At 44.6% G+C, this 20,502-nt stretch overlaps 1 protein-coding gene across 1 annotated transcript; it reads right to left on the reverse strand.

Moving 5' to 3' along the window:
* Positions 1–1,540: 1,540 nt before the first annotated feature.
* On the reverse strand, positions 1,541–20,495 carry BAG1 (BAG cochaperone 1). The gene is made up of 8 exons (XM_061199217.1): positions 20,481–20,495; positions 19,773–20,439; positions 18,329–18,457; positions 16,948–17,030; positions 15,311–15,424; positions 5,400–5,507; positions 4,394–4,456; positions 1,541–3,869 (listed from the first exon to the last, which is right to left on the reverse strand). Exons 1-8 carry the CDS (start codon positions 20,493–20,495, stop codon positions 3,780–3,782), a joined length of 1,269 nt encoding a protein of 422 aa, XP_061055200.1. The 3' UTR covers positions 1,541–3,779.
* Between the last annotated feature and the right edge of the window lie 7 nt (positions 20,496–20,502).

A 20,502-nucleotide genomic window follows, 5' to 3' on the forward strand; every position in this document is an offset into this window, starting at 1 on the left:
ACCACTGAAATGGGAGCCTGGGCAGGAATTGTTGCTGACAGGTCTGCAGGTAGCAGGGACTGAGAGGTCACCTGTAAGGCCCTTCTATGGCTATTGACAATAGAAACTTGTTTCCCACCTGCATAGGGTTGGTATAGGATTAAGTCTGGCTGTAAGAGACCAAAAAGCCGAAATAACAGTGGCTTAAACGGATAGAAGTTAATTTCTCTCACACACAGACCTATGTAGTATGCTAACTTCATGCTCCTTTTATATTATACTCTGCTATCCTTATCAGTTTCCACCCCAATGTCCAAATAGCCGCTCCAATTCCAACCATCATGTCTATACTCAGCCCACAGAGAGGGGGAAAGGGCACTCTACTGCATCTGACGATGCTTCCCTAAGATGCACACACAACCCATTGGCTAAAATGTAGTCTCTTGGCCATGCTAGTGCAAAAAGACTGGGAAATATTATTTTATCTGGTTGGCCACGTGCTAAGCTGCAAATTAGTAGTTCACTTAGTGTAGGAAGAGTGGATGTTGGTGACATCTAAGTCTCTGCCCTAAGTGGGAAGCCCCTCTTAGACCCAAGTGGCAGAGCTCAGCCAAGCTTCTCCTCAGTGACCCTCCCCTCCCAGGCTTCCACTCACACGATGAGGAATCACAAAGGTTAAGCCTGAGCAATGTGCCAGAACACCACACAGAAAGAAAGACCTAATTCCCCACTTTACAGATGTGGAAACCGTGGCCCTGTCTCTGGGAACCACCCTGAAATGTAAGTGTGGGCCCCAAAGGCCTGTCTATGGCATGTGACCCTGCTGCCATGGCCACTGCTGATTGGCCAGAAGATTATTCTCCAGATTTTTCAAATCAGAAATAAGGAAACACACACCATTGTAAAGCAATTATACTCCAATAAAGATGTTAAAAAAAAAAGAAAGAAAGAAAGAAACAGAGGCAGTTCCTCTCTGGTAGTGACATGCAATGAGATACAGAGAGAAATTTCAGGCAGCATTTGTGTTCCTGAAGCCCAACTGCCCTTGAACTTCCCAAAGTTATATGAGGTAACATCCTACCAACAAATTTTCTGTTTCAACAATCTCTCTGGAATAGGTTTGTGGTGTTTTCAACTAAGAGTCCTGACTACCAGATGAAGAAGGGCTTCTCAGAGGGGATAAACTTTAAGCTGTGCCTTGAAGGATAAGCAGAAATAACTGACTGAACAGAAAATGTGTGGGAGAATTCTTCCTGCTCTGTGAGGCTGAAGGATGTTTGTGGGATCACAGAGCCCCATTTGTTCCCCTGCAGCAGGACTGATCATGTTACGGGGAAGTGGGCAACTGAGGCGTACTCCTTCCCTGTTCATAGGCAGAGATGCCCTGTAAATGTGCAGATCTATGTGAGTGGGCTGTGTTACTACCCTGCACATCTGCTGGGCAGCCCACCCTTAAATAAGACAATGGCTAGCGGATGCTGTAAATCCCAGTGCTGACGGAGCTTCAGTGGGTGAGTGCAGCAGTGGAAATTTCACTATTAATGTGTGCGGTCAACATTCATTCATTCTCCAAATATTTATTGAGCATCTAATATAAACCAGACAATGTGCTTGAAATACACTGTTAACAAGACAAAGAAGCTCCTTAACCCAAGGAACTCACAGTCTAGCATAAAGGCAAATATTAATCAAATAATCCCACAAATAAATCATCATAGACCATGATAAATGCTGTTTATCATAAAAAGTCATGACAAACTGTGACAGGATATCACCTGGGGGCTTGATGTTCTCAGATGGTAGTAGGTGAGGTTTCTCCATGAAGAGACATTTACGTTCTGAAGGATGAACAGGAGTCACCTAGGACAGGGGTAGGGGTAAGGGAAGGATGGCGTGGAACTGTCCAAGCAGAGGAATAGCGTGTGCAAAGACCCAAGGTCGGGAGAGGGCACAGAGCACCTGAGGGCCTGAACTAGACCAGAGTGGCTGACAGCAGAGAACAAACAGGAGAGTGGCCCGAGATGAGAAGGGCGCAGGGTAAGGACCTTGGCCTTTATCCCAAGAGAAATGGGGGCCACTGAGGTTTTTAAGCAGGGGACCTACATGGTAAGATGTGTACTTCATGATCACTCAGCTGCTCTGTGGAGAATGAACTGCAGAGGGCCAGAGGGGAAGTGCAGAGGCCAACATGGGAGATAAATAGAAGGAAAAGAGAAAATGAGAGGGTGTGAGCAACCCCATGTCAGTTGGGAGGCAAACCGGTAGAGGTTAAGGACTTGGGCTCGGACTCAAGCTGCCCAGTTTGTGTCCTGGCTTTGTCACTTACTCTGTGATCTTGAGCAAATTACCTGAGCTCATCTATAAAACAGGGATAGTACCTGTCTACCTCCTAGATTGTGTGAGGATTAAATGACCAATACACCTCAAGAACTTAGAGTGGTATCTGGCACATAGGAACGCGCTGTGGCCCAAGGCCACACAGCTACTACGTAGAAACAGAGAAATCCTGGACTGCTCTGATGAAAGCTGGGGGTGGGCGGGCCGGGCCCCGAGCCTCGTCCACTTGTCCACCCCTAACCACCACCTTGTCCTAGTCCCACCCACGCAGCCCTAAATGCCTGGGACTTCACAGACTCCCTCTCTGCCAAAGAAGGTTGGCCTCAGAGTGGCCTGTTGGAAGCCTGTCTCCTGGGCACTGTGTGAAAAAAATGGGGTGACGGCAGCTGACCTGTTTAAGCGTTCCAGCACCCAGGGCCACTCTCAACTTTATAACATAACTAGACTAGAACCTCAGAAGGCTTTTGCTTCCCATACTTCATCTACCAAAAGGAAAAAAAAGTCTAAACACTCTTCTGCTTGCTGACGTATATATAAACTGTTTTATTTTTTAAATAACAATGAAGGGGAAAAAGGCCACAAAACAGACAAAAACAGCCTCGAAGGAACTCGAAGGACATGTAGATCTCAGAAGGGTACGGTTAACAGAAATGTCTTTGAAGGAACTCCTGAGAAGTTTATGGTGGCCCTCACTACCTGCCTGCTTTATTACTCACTCTGCCTCTCCTCTCTGCCCCTCCTAAGCCATGGTTGTGACCCGGTTTCGAGCAGAGACTTAGTCAACTCTGGGTTGTAACTTCCTAGAGATTTGCCTGGGGACAAGGAAGTCCAAGGATCAACCACAGGCCCCACTCCAGGAATGGCCCCCTGAGACCTCACGGCCTGTGACTGGTCAGGGTCACTGGGGGTTGAAGACAGGGTCTATGAACCCACAACCCAGCCAGCTGTTCCAGAATTAGGTCATAATGAGAGATACTTGGACTACCTGTGTGCCAAACACCTGTTCTGAGCCATTACTAACATTCCTGACCAGATGTAGCCTCCTGGTGATTCTGGTTTACACAGATGGGACTATGGGATCATAAGGGCAAAAAGGCCTCATGTATCTGAAGACAGGATAGCTGATAAACCCAGAACTACCCCAGGACAAATGAGAGCTCTCACCAGCCCAAAGAAAGCATCCAAAGGTCAAAAAAGCTGGGAAGACTTGGGCAGAGGAGGCCCTCTCCAGACAAGGTGGGCTGCTGGACAGCACAGATATACACAGACGGAACGAGAAACCGACAGGAGCGCTAAGATTGCACAGACAATACTCGTTCACTGAGAGCAGGTATAAGAGAAGGAAACCTGGCAATCAGCCAGTTGTCCCCAGCAGCCCCGGGGAAAGCACATAACTTCTGTTCCGGAGAGTGCAGAGCTGGTGGAGCTGTTCTTCAAGGCAGCACAGCCTTCTCTGCCTCACCTCAGTCAGTCAGGGCCAAGTTTGTGGACTGCAGTCGCTCCGTCTCCTGGCAGATGCTCTGCTCCACTGTATCACACGCAGCTAGGAACGCCTACAAGGTAAATGCAGAGCAGTAAGGGCCCACTCGGGGCAAGGCACTCCTGCCAGCCCCACCCGCAAGAGGCTCTTTGTCCAGCAACTCTGGGGAACCCCTGGGCGACTGACTCAGGCTGAAACAGGTGTGCAGGGATGGAGATGGCCTGGGCTCCAGAGGAAGGAGGGGGAGGTAGAGGAAGCACAGGACCAGGGCTTCTGACAGTGCTCTATGCCAACAACCCCCAAAGGGTGCTGAGGACAGGAAGCCAGGCCACTGCAAGGGCACGATTTCAGGGGGTCCTGTCCATCGGATCAGTATAACATGTCAGTCCTATCTGCTCTCCGGCCATCTTCCCTCCCAATTAGTTTAAATCCGAATTTAATTACAGGGACATGAAAGGAGCTCTTCTCTTAGGTTCTGGGTTCATGCTGAGATATAAGAACCAAAGAGAGGCCACACCACACTTGTACTCTACCCTACTTTGAACAGATACATGCACCAACACATTACACTTTGTGATGCCCTACCACACAACTCACCTGAATCTTTTTCACCAAACCCTTCCTTTTCATTCGACTGTCTTTGAAATTTTCTGGCAGAACCTACGGAAGAATAAGTTGACGTATAAATAATCCTCAGTGAAAATGACATAAGAACACGTCAGAAATACCTACAGTATACCGAACAGGCCACAGGTCACTAATGTGAATGACATGCATTTTCAGGAATCACTTCCCTGGATCTGTACCCTACATGGCCCTCCCCATGGCTCTCACCCCTATAGAAGCTCCCTTTGTTCTTGGTGCCGGGGCCATAGATCTATAACATGGACTTTGTCCATTCACTGTTTCTTGTGCATGGATACTGTGTCCTGGCTGGACCATAAGCTCAGTGTGGCAGGAGAAGCACAGTGCTTTTCTGCTTCTTCTTTACCACCTCCCCCCAAGAATCCCAAGCAGAGTAGTTTAGGCTAGAGATATCATTATTGTGTCATCTCTAAGAGGGAGCGTGGCATCGATGATTCCCAACAGCCTCACAGGAGCTGGGTCTGACTGAATTCTGTACAGGTAATGAGCTCAGTGAAATGTCAGACACATGTGTGTTAGGAAAGTTAAGCCCTGTGTTTCTCTAACCATGAGATCATGGACCATTTGGGTCCCAGCTTCCTGAGGATTAGATGCTACTGGCATACATAAATAAAAATGACAGGGACTTCCCTGGCAGTCCAGTGGTTAAGACTCTGCGCTCCCAATGCAGGGGGCATGGGTTCAATCCCTGATCGGGGAACTAAGATCCGGCATGCCATGGCCAAAATAAATAAATAAATACATACATACATAAATAATATGACAAAAGCCCTATGTTGGTGGGACAGGAGAAATCAGACACCAACTTACCTTTCTGTGTATTCACCAAAGACCTAGCAGTGTCTGGTACACGATAGGTGCTCAATACCCTCAGGCAGTGAGTGCGATACTGAAAGAGTGAAACTGACTGAAAAATAGTCAAAGGAAACTAGTTCTTCTCAGCTGAATATTTACTTACTAGTGTGTCAATCTCTTCCAAGATCTTCATAAACTGCTCGATTGTGGCTTTTACTCTCCTATCGAGCTTGCAGAGAGCTTCAGCTTGCAAATCCTTGGCCAGAAAACCCTGTGGAGGAATGATGCATTATTGCAAGGGTTCCTTGAGGCTGATGGAAAACTCCAAGCCAAGGCACTGATGAAGCAGCCACACCGTGAGTCCACATTCCCCAACAGGCTGGGCCAGACCTCAGGCCCGCAACTTCACCTCTTGGGAAAAACAGAAAAGCCGGCCCTGGGCTACCCCAAGCGCTGTAGTAGGCTGCAGGCCATTACGTGGTCTATCTTACATGGTCCACTGGGGTCACAAATGCCTGCGGAGGCCTGGCTCTGGCGAAGCCCCCAGTCACCACTGTCTACCCGCACACGAGAAGCAGACATTAAGAGCACAGGGTTTAGAGTCTGATAGGCCTGGGCTTCAATTCTGACTGCACTGTACTGGCTTGTGACCTTGAGCAAGTTCCTTAACCTATCTGTGCCTCGGTGTTCTCATTTTTAAAATGGAGATCATGATACCCACACCCCAGAGGGTTACCATGAGGATAAAGAGAAATATATGTAGACCTTTAATAGAATTCCTGACACAGATGTATGTATGCTAACAAATGGCAGCACTTACATTATTTTTATTAAATTGTCTCTCTGTTTATTCACAATGCTTGGCCTAATGACCAGTTAGCTGGTGACAACAGGTGGACAGCAGGGATCTCTGAGGATCAAAGCCAAAGGCTACAGATGCAGATTTGACAACATGTAGTATATATTAGCTGGCAATTCCAACTCAAAGAATTTATTCTACCAAAAAAATCGGAAACGGTCAAAAAAGATTTATGTCCGAGGACATTCAAAGAAGCATTATGGCTTCAAGATGGCGGAGGAGTAAGACGTGGAGACCACAAATACATCAGAAATACATCTACATGTGGAACAGCTCCTACAGAACACCTACTGAACGCTGGCAGAAGACCTCAGACTTCCCAAAAGGCAAGAAACTCCCCACATACCTGGGTAGGACAAAAGAAAAAAGAAAAAACAGAGACAAAAGAATAGGGACGGGACCTGCACCAGTGGGAGGGAGCTGTGAAGGAGGAAAGGTTTCCACACACTAGGAGCCCCTTCACGGGTGGAGACTGCGGGTGGCGGAGGGGGGAAGCTTCGGAGCCACGGAGGAGAGCGCAGCCACAGGGGTGCGGAGGGCAAAGCGGAGGGATTCCCACACAGAGGATCAGTGCCAACCAGCACTCACCAGCCCGAGAGCCTTGTCTGCTCAGCCGCCGGGACGGGTGGGGGCTGGGAGCTGAGGCTCGGGCTTCGGAGGTCAGATCCCAGGGAGAGGACTGGGGTTGGCTGTGTGAACAAAGCCTGAAGGGGGCTAGTGCGCCACAGCTGCCGGGAGGGAGTCCGGGAAAAAGTCTGGACATGCCTAAGAGGCAAGAGACCATTGTTTCAGGGGGCGCGAGGAGAGGCGATTCAGAGCACCACCTAAACAAGCTCCAGAGATGGGCGTGAGCTGCGGCTCTCAGAGTGGACACCAGAGATGGGCATGAGACGCGGCTCTCAGAGTGGACACCAGAGATGGGCATGAGACGCTAAGGCTGCTGCTGCCGCCACCAAGAAGCCTGTGTGCAAGCACAGGGCACTCTCCACACCTCCCCTCCCGGGAGCCTGTGCAGCCCACCACTGCCAGGGTCCCCATGATCCAGGGACAACTTCCCTGGGAGAACTCACAGCATGCCTCAGGCTGTTTGCAACGTCACGCCGGCCTCTGCCGCCCGCAGGCTCGCCCCGCATCCGTACCCCTCCCTCCCCCCGGCCTGACTGAGCCAGAGCCCCCGAAGCAGAAGCAGCTGCTCCTTTAACCCCGCCCTGTCTGAGCGAAGAACAGATGCCCTCAGGCGACCTACAAGCAGAGGCGGGGCCAAATCCAAAGCTGAACCCCAGGGGCTGAGCAAACAAAGAAGAGAACAGGAAATTTCTCCCAGCAGCCTCAGGAACAGCGGATTAAATCTCCACAATCAACTTGATGTACCCTGCATCTGTGGAATACCTGAATAGACAACGAATCATCCCAAAACTGAGGTGATGCACTTTGGGAGCAACTGTAGACTTGGGGTTTGCTTTCTGCATCTAATTTGTTCCTGGTTTTATGTTTATCTTAGTTTAGTATTTAGAGTTTATTATCATTGGTAGATTTGTTTATTGATTTGGTTGCTCTCTTCCTCCTTTTTTTGTTTTAATATATAGATACATATATATTTTCCCTTTTTCTCTTTTTGTGAGTTTGTATGTGTATGCTTCTTTGTGTGATTTTGTCTATATAGCTTTGCTTTTACCATTTGTCCTAGGGTTCTGTCTGTCCGTTTTTTTTTTTTTTTTTAGTATAGTTTTTAGCGCTTGTTATCACTGGTGGATTTGTTTTTTGGTTTGGTTGCTCCCTTCTTTCTTTCCTTCTTTCATTCTTCTCTCTCTTTTTTTTTTTTTTTTACTACTTTTTAATTTTAATTTTTAATAATTATTTTCTATTTTAATAACTTTATTTTCTTTTCTTTCTCTCTTTCTTTCTTTTTTTCTCCCCTTTATTCTGAGCCGTGTGACTGACAGGGTCTTGGTACTCTGGCCGGGTGTCAGGCCTGTGCCTCTGAGGTGGGAGAGCCAAGTTCAGGACATTGGTGTACCAGAGACCTCCCGGCTCCATGTAATATCAAATGGCAAAAGCTCTCCCAGAGATCTCCATCTCAACGCTAAGACCCAACTTCACTCAACGACCAGCAAGCTACAGTGCTGAACACCCTATGCCAAACAACTAGCAAGACAGGAATACAACCCCACCCATTAGCAGAGAGGCTGCCTAAAATCATAAAAAGGTCACAGACACCCCAAAACAGACCACTGGACACGGTCTTGCCCACCAGAAAGACAAGATCCAGCCTCATCCACCAGAACACAGGCACTAGTCCCCTCTACCAGGAAGCCTACACAACCCACTGAACCAACCATAGCCACTGGGGGCAGACACCAAAAACAGCGGGAACTATGAACCTGCAGCCTGCGAAAAGGAGACCCCAAACACAGTAAGTCAAGCAAAATGAGAACACAAGAAACACACAGCAGACGAAGGAGCAAGGTAAAAACCCATCAGACCAAACAAATGAAGAGGAAATAGGCAGTCTACCTGAAAAAGAATTCAGAGAAATGATAGTAAAGATGATCCAAAATCTTGGAAATAGAATGGAGAAAATACAAGAAATGTTTAACAAGGACCTAGAAGAACTAAACAGCAAACAAACAATGATGAACAACACAATAAATGAAATTTAAAATTCTCTAGAAGGAATCAATAGCAGAATAACTGAGGCAGAAGAACGGATAAGTGACCTGGAAGATAAAATAGTGGAAATAACTACCTCAGAGCAGAATAAAGAAAAAAGAATGAAAGAATTGAGGACAGTCTTAGAGACCTCTGGGACAATATTAAATGCACCAACATTCGAATTATAGGGGTCCCAGATGAAGAAGAGAAAAAGAAAGGGACTGAAAAAATATTTGAAGAGATTACAGTTGAAAACTTCCCTAATATGGGAAAGGAAATAGTCAAGTCCAGGAAGCGCAGAGAGTCCCATACAGGATAAAAACAAGGAGAAACATGCTAAGACACACATTAATCAAACTATCAAAAATTAAACACAAAGAAAAAATAGTAAAAGCAGGGAAAAACAACAAATAACATACAAGGGAATCTCCATAAGGTTAACAGCTGATCTTTCAGCAGAAACTCTGCAAGTCAGAAGGGAGTGGCAGGACATATTTAAAGTGATGAAAGGGAAAAACCTACAACCAAGATTACTCTACCCAGCAAGGATCTCATTCAGATTCGACGGAGAAATTAAAACCTTTAAAGACAAGCAAAAGCTAAGAGAATTCAGCACCACCAAACCAGGTTTACAACAAATGCTAAAGGAACTTCTCTAGGCAGAAAACACAAGAGAAGGAAAACACCTACAATAAAAAACCCAAAACAATTAAGAAAATGGTCATAGGAACATACATATCGATAATTACCTTAAATGTAAATGGATTAAATGCTCCAACCAAAAGACATAGACTGGCTGAATGGATACAAAAACAAGACCCGTATATATGCTGTTTACAAGAGACCACTTCAGACCTAGGGACACACACAGACTGAAAGTGAGGGGATGGAAAAAGATATTGCATGAAAATGGAAATCAAAAGAAAGCTGGAGTAGCAATTCTCATATCAGATAAAACAGACTTTAAAATAAAGAATGTTACAAGAGACAAGGAAGGACACTACATAATGATCAAGAGATCGATCCAAGAAGAAGATATAACAATTGTAAATATTTATGCACCCAACATAGGAGCACCTCAATACATAAGGCAAATGCTAACAGTCATAAAAGGGGAAATCGACAGTAACACAATCATAGTAGGGGACTTTAACACCACACTTACACAAATGGACAGATCATCCAAACAGAAAACCAATAAGGAAACACAAGCTTTAAATGATACATTAAACAAGATGGACTTAATTGATATTTTTAGGAATTTCCAACCAAAAACAACAGAATACACTTTCTTCTCAAGTGCGCACGGAACATTCTCCAGGATAGATCACACCTTGGGTCACAAATCAAGCCTTGGTAAATTTAAGAAAATTGAAATCGTATCAAGTGTCTTTTCCAACCACAACGCTATGTGACTAGATATCAATTACAGGAAAAAAATCTGTAAAAAATACAAACACATGGAGGCTAAACAATACACTACTTAATAACCAAGAGATCACTGAAGAAATCAAAGAGGAAATCAAAAAATACCTAAAAACAAATAACAATGAAAACACGATGACCCAAAACCTATGGAATGCAGCAAAAGCAGTTCTAAGAGGGAAGTTTACAGGAATACAATCCTACCTCAAGAAACAAGAAACATCTCAAATAAACAACCTAACCTTACACCTAAAGCAATTAGAGAAAGAAGAACAATAAAACTCCCAAAGTTAGCAGAAGGAAAGAAATCATAAAGATCAGATCAGAAATAAATGAAAAAGAAATGAAGGAAACAATAGCAAAGATCAATAAAACTAAAAGCTGGTTCTTTGAGAAGATAAACAAAATTGATAAACCATTAGCCGGACTCAACAAGAACAAAAGGGAGAAGACTCAAATCAGTAGAATTAGAAATGAAAACGGAGAAGTAACAACTGACACTGCAGAAATACAGAGGATCATCAGAGATTACTACAAGCAACTCTATGCCAATAAAATGGACAACCTGGAAGAAATGGACAAATTCTTAGAAAAGCACAGCCTTCTGAGACTGATCCAGGAAGAAATAGAAAATATAACTGACCATTCACAAGCACTGAAATTGAGACTGTGATTAAAAATCTTCCAACAAACAAAAGCCCAGGACCAGATGGCTTCACAGGCGAATTCTATCAAACATTTACAGAAGAGCTAACACCTATCCTTCTCAAACTCTTCCAAAATATAGCAGAGGGAGGAACACTCTCAAACCCATTCTATAAGGCCATCATCACCGTGATACCAAAACCAGACAAAGATGTCACACAAAAAAAGAAAACTACAGGCCAATATCACTGATGAACATGGATGCAAAAATCCTCAACAAAATACTAGCAAACAGTATCCAACAGCACATTAAAAGGATCATACACCATGATCAAGTGGGGTTTATCCCAGGGATGCAAGGATTCTTCAATATACGGAAATCAATCAATGTGATGCACCATATTAACAAGTTGAAGGATAAAAACCATATGATCATCTCAATAGATGCAGAAAAAGCTTTTGACAAAAGTCAACACCAATTTACGATAAAAACTCTCCAGAAAGTGGGCATAGAGGGAACCTACCTCAACATAATAAAGGCCATATATGACAAATCCACAACCAACATCATTCTCAATGGTGAAAAACTGAAACCATTTCCTCTAAGATCAGGAACAAGACGAGGTGTCCACTCTCACCACTATTATCCAACATAGTTTTGGAAGTTTTAGCCACAGCAATCAGAGAAGAAAAAGAAATAAAAGGAATACAAATCAGAAAAGAATAAGTAAAGCTGTCACTGTTTGCAGATGACATGATACCGTACATAGAGAATCCTAAAGATGCTACCAGAGCTAATCAACGAATTTGGTAAAGTAGCAGGATACAAAGTTAATGCACAGAAATCTCTTGCATTCCTATACACTAATGATGAAAAATCTGAAAGAGAAATTAAGGAAACATTGCAACAAAAAGAATAAAATACCTAAGAATAAACCTACCTAAGGAGACAAAAGACCTGTATGCAGAAAACTATAAGACACTGATGAAATAAATTAGAGATGATACAAACATATGGAGAGATATACCATGTTCTTGGATTGGAAGAATCAACATTGTGAAAATGACTATACTATCCAAAGCAATCTACAGATTCAGTGCAATCCCTATCAAACTACCAATGGCATTTTTCACAGAACTAGAACAAAAAATTTCACGATTTGTATGGAAACACAAAAGACCCCGAATAGCCAAAGCAATCTTGAGAAAGAAAAACGGAGCTGGAGGAATCAGGCTCCCGGACTTCAGACTATACTACAAAACTACAGTAATCAAGACAGTATGGTACTGGCACAAACACAGAAATACAGGTCAATGGAACAGGATAGAAAGCCCAGAGATAAACCCATGCACATATGGTTACCTTATCTTTGATAAAGGAGGCAAGAATATACAATGGAGAAAAGACAGTCTCTTCAATAAGTGGTGCTGGGAAAACTGGACAGCTACATGTAAAAGAATGAAATTAGAACACTCCCTAACACCATACACAAAAATAAACTCAAAATGGATTAAAGACCTAAATGTAAGGCCAGACACTATCAAACCCTTAGAGGAAAACATAGGCAGAACACTCTATGACATAAATCACAGCAAGATCATTTTTGACCCACCTCCTAGAGAAATGGAAATAAAAACAAAAATAAACAAATGGGACCTAATGAAACTTAAAAGCTTTTGCACAGCAAAGGAAACCATAAACAAGACGAAAAGACAACCCTCAGAATGGGAGAAAATATTTGCAAATGAAGCAACTGACAAAGGATTCATCTCCAAAATTTACAAGCAGCTCATGCAGCTCAATATCAAAAAAACAAACAACCCAATCCAAAAATGGGCAGAAGACCTAAATAGATATTTCTCCAAAGAAGATATACAGATTACCAGCAAACACATGAAAGGATGCTCAACATCACTAATCATTCGAGAAATGCAAATCAAAACTACAATGAGGTATCACCTCACACCAGTCAGAATGGCCATCATCAAAAAATCTACAAACAATAAATGCTGGAGAGGGTGTGGAGAAAAGGGAACCCTCTTGCACTGTTGGTGGGAAGGTAAATTGATACAGCCACTAAGGAGAATAGTATGGAGGTTCCTTAAAAAACTAAAAATAGAACTACCATACGAGCCAGCAATCCTACTACTGAGCATATACCCCGAGAAAACCATAATTCAAAAAGAGTCATGTACCACAATGTTTACTGCAGCTCTATTTACAATAGCCAGGACATGGAAGCAACCTAAGTGTCCATCGACAGATGAATGGATAAAGAAGAGATGGCACATATATACAATGGAATATTACTCAGCCATAAAAAGTAACGAAATTGAGTTATTTGTAGTGAGGTGGATGGACCTAGAGTCTGTCATACAGAGTGAAGTAAGTCAGAAAGAGAAAAACAGGGGCTTCCCTGGTGGCGCAGTGGTTGAGAATCTGCCTGCCAATGCAGGGGACACAGGTTCAAGCCCTGGTCTGGGAAGATCCCACATGCCGCGGAGCAGCTAGGCCCGTGAGCCACAATTACTGAGCCTGCGCGTTTGGAGCCTGTGCTCCGCAACAAGAGAGGCCGCGATAGTGAGAGGCCCGCGCACCGCGATGAAGAGCGGCCCCCGCTTGCCGCAACTAGAGAAAGCCCTCGCACAGAAACGAAGACCCAACACAGCCATAAATAAATAAATAAATAAATAAAAATTAAAAAAAAAAAAAAAAAGAAAGAGAAAAACAAATACCATATGCTAACACATATATATATGGAATCTAAAAAAAAAAAAAAAAGAAGATGGTTGTGAAGAACCTAGGGGCAGGACAGGAATAAAGATGCAGATGTAGAGAATGGACTTGAGGTCATAGGGAGGGGGAAGGGTAAGCTGGGACGAAGTGGGAGAGTGGCATGGACTTATGTATACTACCAAATGTAAAATAGATAGCTAGTGGGAAGCAGCCGCAAAGCACAGGGAGATCAGCTCAGTGCTTTGTGACCACCTAGAGGGGTAGGGTAGGGAGGGTGGGAGGGAGACAAAGGAGGGAGGAGATATGGGGATATATGTGTATGTATAGCTGATTCACTTTGTTATAAAGCAGAAACTAACACACCACTGTAAAGCAATTATACTCCAATAAAGATGTTAAAAAAAAAGAGGAAGCATTATGCATAATGGTAAAATAACATTAGGTGATGAATAATAGAGAATTGGTTAGGTAAACCATGATCCATTCATATGATGAAATACTATGCAAATTTTGAAAAGTATGACCATTTTTTTTTCAGTCAAAACTTTTTTTCTTTATTTAGGTATAGTTGATTTACAGTACTGTGTTAGTTTCAGGTATACAGCAAAGTGATTTGGTTACGTATGATCATTTTTAATGACATGGGAAAATGTTCAATTTTTTAAACCAATGAAGGAACAATTTACAAAGTGTACCTAACATTATACCAATTTTTTTTAAGATGAAAAAATAGATTCCAGTTTTTAGTAATGATTATCTTTGAGTTGGGGGTCTTACAGGTAATTATTATTTTTCATATTAGTGCCCATATGTTTTCTTAAAAGCTATGTACAATCAGCATGTATTACTTTTTTTTTTTTTTTAATTTATTATTTACGGCTGTGTTGGGTCTTCGTTTCTGTGTGAGGGCTTTCTCTAGTTGCGGCAAGCGGGGGCCACTCTTCATCGCGGTGCGTGGGCCTCTCACTATCGCGGCCTCTCTTGTTGCGGAGCACAGGCTCCAGACGCGCAGGCTCAGTAATTGTGGCTCACGGGCCTAGTTGCTCTGCGGCATGTGGGATCTTCCCAGACCAGGGCTCAAACCCGTGTCCCCTGCATTGGCAGGCAGATTCTCAACCACTGCGCCACCAGGGAAGCCCAGCATGTATTACTTTTATAATTAAAACACAAACATACATCCATAAATGTTATAAAATGAAGGGATCAAAAATAAGTATGTGGTTTGCGGCTGTTCCTCATCCTTATTTGGTTTCAGTACTCCACCTCTAATACTATAAGGAATTGAATAGGATGACCCCCACGCCCACCCCAAGATCATGCTCAACTTGGACCTTCTATGCATCAACACAATGTTCTTTGCCTTGCCAAATACATTATAACTGACTAGACTGAGAGAAGCTACTTATTCTATTTTAGACAATACATGATCCTAGCACAGCAGGTGTTCTCCTAGGAGCACAAATGGATGCTGGCTGGGGTTTGGAAATAACAGTGATGATAACACTTACAAAGCACTTAGTATATGTCAGGCTCAAATTATGTAATTTAATCCCCACAACAGCCCTAAGAGGGAGGTACCATCATTACTCCCTTTTTACAGATGAGGAACCTGAGACAAAGGCAAACTTGCCCACAGTAACAGAAAGGGTAGAGCCAGGGTCTGAACCCAGGGAGTCTGACAACAAAGTCCGCCCTCGTAACCACACATTTGTATCTCCATAGAAGGCAGAAAGACAAAGTCCACGGAGAGAGTTACCTGCTGGATTCCAGTAAGCTCTTTTCTCAACTCTTCCAGTTGGTCAGCTATCTTCTCCACAGACTTCTCCAAATCTTTCAACTTCTTTAGTTCGGCGTCTTCCTCTGGACTGTTCTAAAATGTTTAAGAATAAAATGAAGTCAGTAACTTTTTTTTCTGTCAGGAAAAAAAAATCTGACCACAAGTGGGTTAAACCACTGACCTAGAAAACATCATCTTGACTCTGTTGCTTCTTAGAAGGCAAGCTGGAGGGTTATACATGAAGGTTTTCTATCTACAAAGACTCTAGACTAGATAGAGAGACGGTATCAGGTACACATTCTGGCAAGAGAGCCCTGACGGCTTGGGTTCAGAGAACAAAGCCGATCCATGTGCCAGATTCAACCTCAGCCTGGAGCTGATTACCAACAGATTCTGGACTGAAGCCTGGAGTGTTAACAAATTACAGTGAATGCCTGTGAGGAGTCCAGAACGGTGAGACAGGTGGAATTCTACCCTTTCTTTAAATGGAATTCCTGAGCTCTCTCATTCAATATGATGATGATGATGAATACTTTTACTGAGCATCCCCTCTATGCCAGGTATCACCCTAAGCACTTTACCTGTATTATTGTTTAAGCCTTACCACAATCCAATGAAGGAGGTACTGTTTCAGATGATGAAATTGAGGTTACTGTAAAGTAACTTAAAGTTACACAGCCCAAAATAGGTAGAAGAGACTTGAATTGGACTTGGCTCCACATACTCCAGGACAGCTCCAACTGAGGGTCCTAAAGCTTCTTCGAACTCAACCCTTGGGTTCTGCTCATTGCCCATCACCATTCTCCCTGACCCTTGAGCAAGAAATCTAGATTATTTCCCCTTCTCTCACCTTAATTGGTAGCCAGCAGCTTCCTGCTTTTACACTACCCCAAATTGTTCACATTCTTCTTTGTGGCCAAATACTGAGTGCCAGTCTCCTGGCAGTTCCAAGTCTGGACTAGACTTTCCTTGCCTCCACACTTTGCTAATCTCTGCCCTCTCTCCACTCTGAATCAGCCACCTCCCTCGAAGTAAGGGAACTTCACAGGACCAACAATTCCACTGTGTCACAATGCAGGGCTGGCCATGGCCCTCTCTCATCACCCCAGGGCCTACTTTTCTCACCAACTGGCTCTTTTTCTCCGTCACCTCTTTAGTCTGAACCTTTCTTTCCAGCCAAAGAGGGTTTATCCTTGTGTGAGATTTTAGTAAAAACAATGGTTAAAGGAAGAGAGGCTCCTGAAGTTTGCAGAGTACTTATTTTTAAAATCTACAGGTTTATTTTAACAAAACGCTCTCTTGCAAATTCCCCTCCAAGTGAGTAGGGACTGCCTCAGGCACTATTTTAACCAGACTGATTCCACCACCAACACAAAAGCCACATTACTGAGGCAGCATAACCACTCCTAATTCCCAGAGTGAAAGCCCTAACCAACAGGAGCTGGAGGGTATGAGAACTGGTAACTCCATGGAACAAAAAGAGACTACATTTGTTTAGAGAGCGCTACTTCACCAGTGCCAACCCTGGGTCCCGAATTTGGCCTTCTAAACAGAAACATGCATAAAAGACCTTCGTCATTTGATTCTGAGGTATTCTGGTGGAAAAAGCAATTTACCTTTTTCCCAATTAACATGACCCGGCAACCATTTTGTATTCCAAGTGCTGACAATGGCGTCTCCATTTCCTTCAGAGATTTTCCTGAACAAAGAAGAAAGTGATGTCAAGTTGCAACAATTGCACAACAGTGAAAATAGATTTCAGCAAGGGTATAGGAAGTAGTGTGCTCGCTAATGAGAAGAGGATGAATTGGTATACGCTTTTTAGAAGGTTTCTTGACCCAGTAACTTCACTTTAGATATTTACCCTAACACATAACTGGACATGTGCCTGCACAAAAACTGTTATACAATAACTATTATTCATAATAGTGAGAAACTGGAAAGAGCCAAAAATTCAGTAATAGGGGACGCATTAACTATACATCAGTACAACAGAAGACTTTGTAGGCATCAAAGCTCATTTTTTCAGGAAACTTCAATGCCATAATACATGTTGATGACCCAGTGTTATAAGAAGATCACTAGAAGTGATCCTAGTTTTGTCAACTAAAAAAAACAGCCACAAATGAGAACCCACACTTTGGGATACCAGGACAAACAAACAAAAAGAGGCTGGACAGAAATATACTGAATTGTTATGAGGGGTTTTATCCAGGAGGACATTTTCTTTTTTGTGCTTTCCTCTATTTTGAAACATGGATTTCTATTGCCTTTATAATTCTAAAACGAAATGTTTTTAAAAAGAAAAGACAAGGAGCTGTACTATGAAGTACAAATATGAATGCTTCCCATCACTAAATTTTTTACGACTGGCACCAAACGGGATAAATTTAGCCTCATCAGATACCAAAATAATGGGTTCCCATGGGAATGGGAAGACCAGAGAATGGGGATGGGAGTGGGTGTGTCCTGGCAGAAATCAGCATCATCCACTGGGCCTGCCACATCCAGGCCCTGGTAAGTTTGTTCAATACCTTCTCTGTGCCAGCACTATGCCGAGCATTGGACACATAGCAATATCTCTGCCCTCGTGGAGTTTGTTATTGTATTAGAGAAATCAGATGTTCGGTGACTATGAAGACAATTATTTAATAGGAATTTCAATACAAGTTATGCAAAAGTGGTAGGGAGTGCCATCTGAACACACAATGGGAAGAGGATCTAACTTGGCCAGGGAAGACTGCCCATGTGTTTCATCAAAAATGGTAATATTTCTGCCACCCTCATGTGACTTCAACTCTAATACCTGTTCAAATGTTTACAAGTGTCCAGTGCATAGTAGGTCCTCAATACATATTTGTTGAAGTGATGAATGAATTAACAAGCAAATAAGAATTGTCCTAGTTTGAAAACTGAGAGTTACTATTAGTTAAAGTTAAGCAGTTTTAAATAGGCCTTTTAGCAATGAGGGCTCAAAGCTGGAAGAGAAATACCTACCCTTAAATATGAGTTTCTGAAAAGGCAGCGGGACCCCTGTGGCCTCTTCAACAACCTGGGCCAGGTCTTGGACAATTGGTTCACTACAGCCCTCTTGCGGGATAACTTGAAGATCGTGCTTCTCATTGCCTGGTGAGAGAGAAAAGTGTTGAAGAAAACTCTTTCACACAAACCAATATAGGCTGACACTTTATTTACCCAGCCTTCAAGGCCTGCTCAAGGATTTTTGTTTCCTTTATTATAGTAACTAACAATATCAGTGATATCAGCTAACATTTTAAGCACTTAACATGCATAAGGGGCTGACTAGGCTCATTTCATGCATGATCTTATTTCTCAGAACAACCCCATGAAGTAGGTACTACCTATTATTCCCCATTTCACACATAAGCAAACTATGAGTTCAGTCCAATTAAGACCTGCCTAATGAGATCCAACTCTAGAATTAGAACTTGACCTCAGATCTATCTGATTTCAAAGTCCGTGCTTTTCTTCACAAGCCATCTGCATCCTGTGGCCTGACTGTCCTCTACTCTGTGTTGTACTGGGCAAGGAACTATTTTTGTCTCCTTTGCTGTAATGGGCAAGGAAATGTTTTTCCTCCAGGTCTCTCCCACTGGGGACACCTGGGCACATACATGGTTGGTGCCCAGTAAATAGACAAATGAATGAATAAACTCAAACAGCAGAAATTCCTTTTTGGAGCAGAGGTGCTAATTCTTTTCTGGGTATGTGGACAATAAGGAGGTAGCCTGTGCCGGTGCATCATGCCAAGCCTTAAGCCTACTCAACAGCCACATGTAGTGAGTGGGACAGGTGTTACCAACTCTGCTTCTATGTGAAGTAGAAACCAGCTGCCTAGAAAGGAGACATCCCAAGGTCACTTAAACCTGAATTATCTAGAATCCTGGTCACCAGATTCCGAGGCCCTGGGGTCTCCCCTAGTTGGTCCTGAGGAAACCTCATGGACTCAGCTCTCTGGAGAACTCGACACAGAACTTTGTCTAGTTCTGTGTCAACTCCAAAAGTAGGCAGACCCAAAGGGTGCCCAGAGTGTACGCTTGAACCCATGGCTCACTCAAAAAGCAGACAAGAGTTCAGACTCTCGCACACACGTAGGTGTCCAGACACACAGCAGTCATACACAACATGGCTAAAAAGAGCCAGGCACAAAGACGCACAATAACTACGCAGGCACACACTAACACATACAACCAGGACCACGATGTGAAGCACGGACATCGAGGATCTAACAAATGGCCTGAGACAAAACACCAGCCACATGGAAAGGTGTGCTGAACAAAAGATCCGTACAAAAGCCGGCCCCACGGACACAAACCAGATCCCACGCTTCCGGACGCCAGACGAACACAAGGACACACGCTTCGGGAGGGCACGTGGCCAAACCCAGAGACCCCGCCGGACTTTCGCACTCCGCGCTCACTGTGGGTGACGGTCACGCTGAGCCCGGCTGCCGCCATTTCCTCGCTCCGGGCCACCTCTTCGCTTCCGACCGCCTCTTCGCTCCGGGACCCCTCTTCGTTCCGGGTCACCTCTTCGCTCCGGGTCACCTCTTCGCTCCGGGCCGAGCGAGGCCGTGCTTTCTTCTTCACCCGCGGCCTGCGAGCGCAGGCGGCGGCGCCCCTGGTGGATCCGGCATGCCCTCTGGTCACACTCCGGACGGCTGATCGCTGGGAGGGAGGCGGACCGCGCTCGGCTGGGGGCACCGACTGGCGCGGCTCCCGGCCCAGCCGAGGGGCGCGCCGCCGGGGGCCCAGCCGCTCCCGGTCGCCTCGCGATCTCCGAGAGCCGCCGCGCTCCGCCAGACCCGCGCTTGTTGCCCACCCAGCGGTGGAGGCTGAGCGCGGCGCCCCGCGACCCCTCCCGGCTACTTTCCCGCTCCGCCCGGGCCTGCCGGCCCCGCCCCTCGGAGCAGCCCCGCTCCCGCCAGGCTCTATTCCGCTACCGCCGCCCCCGGGCCCCACCCACTCAGACGAGGCCCCGCCTGGCTTATCTGAGGCCGCGCCCACGCCCGCCACCGAGGCCACGCCCCCTGCTGACTCTTCGCCCCTCACCTCCAACCTCCTGCAGTTCTTCCCCGGAAGACCGAGCTGAAAATCCGGAAAAAGGATCGGTAAACGCCAATAGGCACATTGCGCTTGCGCATGGAGGGC

The sequence above is a fragment of the Eubalaena glacialis genome, chromosome 9 (assembly GCF_028564815.1).
Source record: "Eubalaena glacialis isolate mEubGla1 chromosome 9, mEubGla1.1.hap2.+ XY, whole genome shotgun sequence".
Classification (NCBI taxonomy): domain Eukaryota; kingdom Metazoa; phylum Chordata; class Mammalia; order Artiodactyla; family Balaenidae; genus Eubalaena; species Eubalaena glacialis.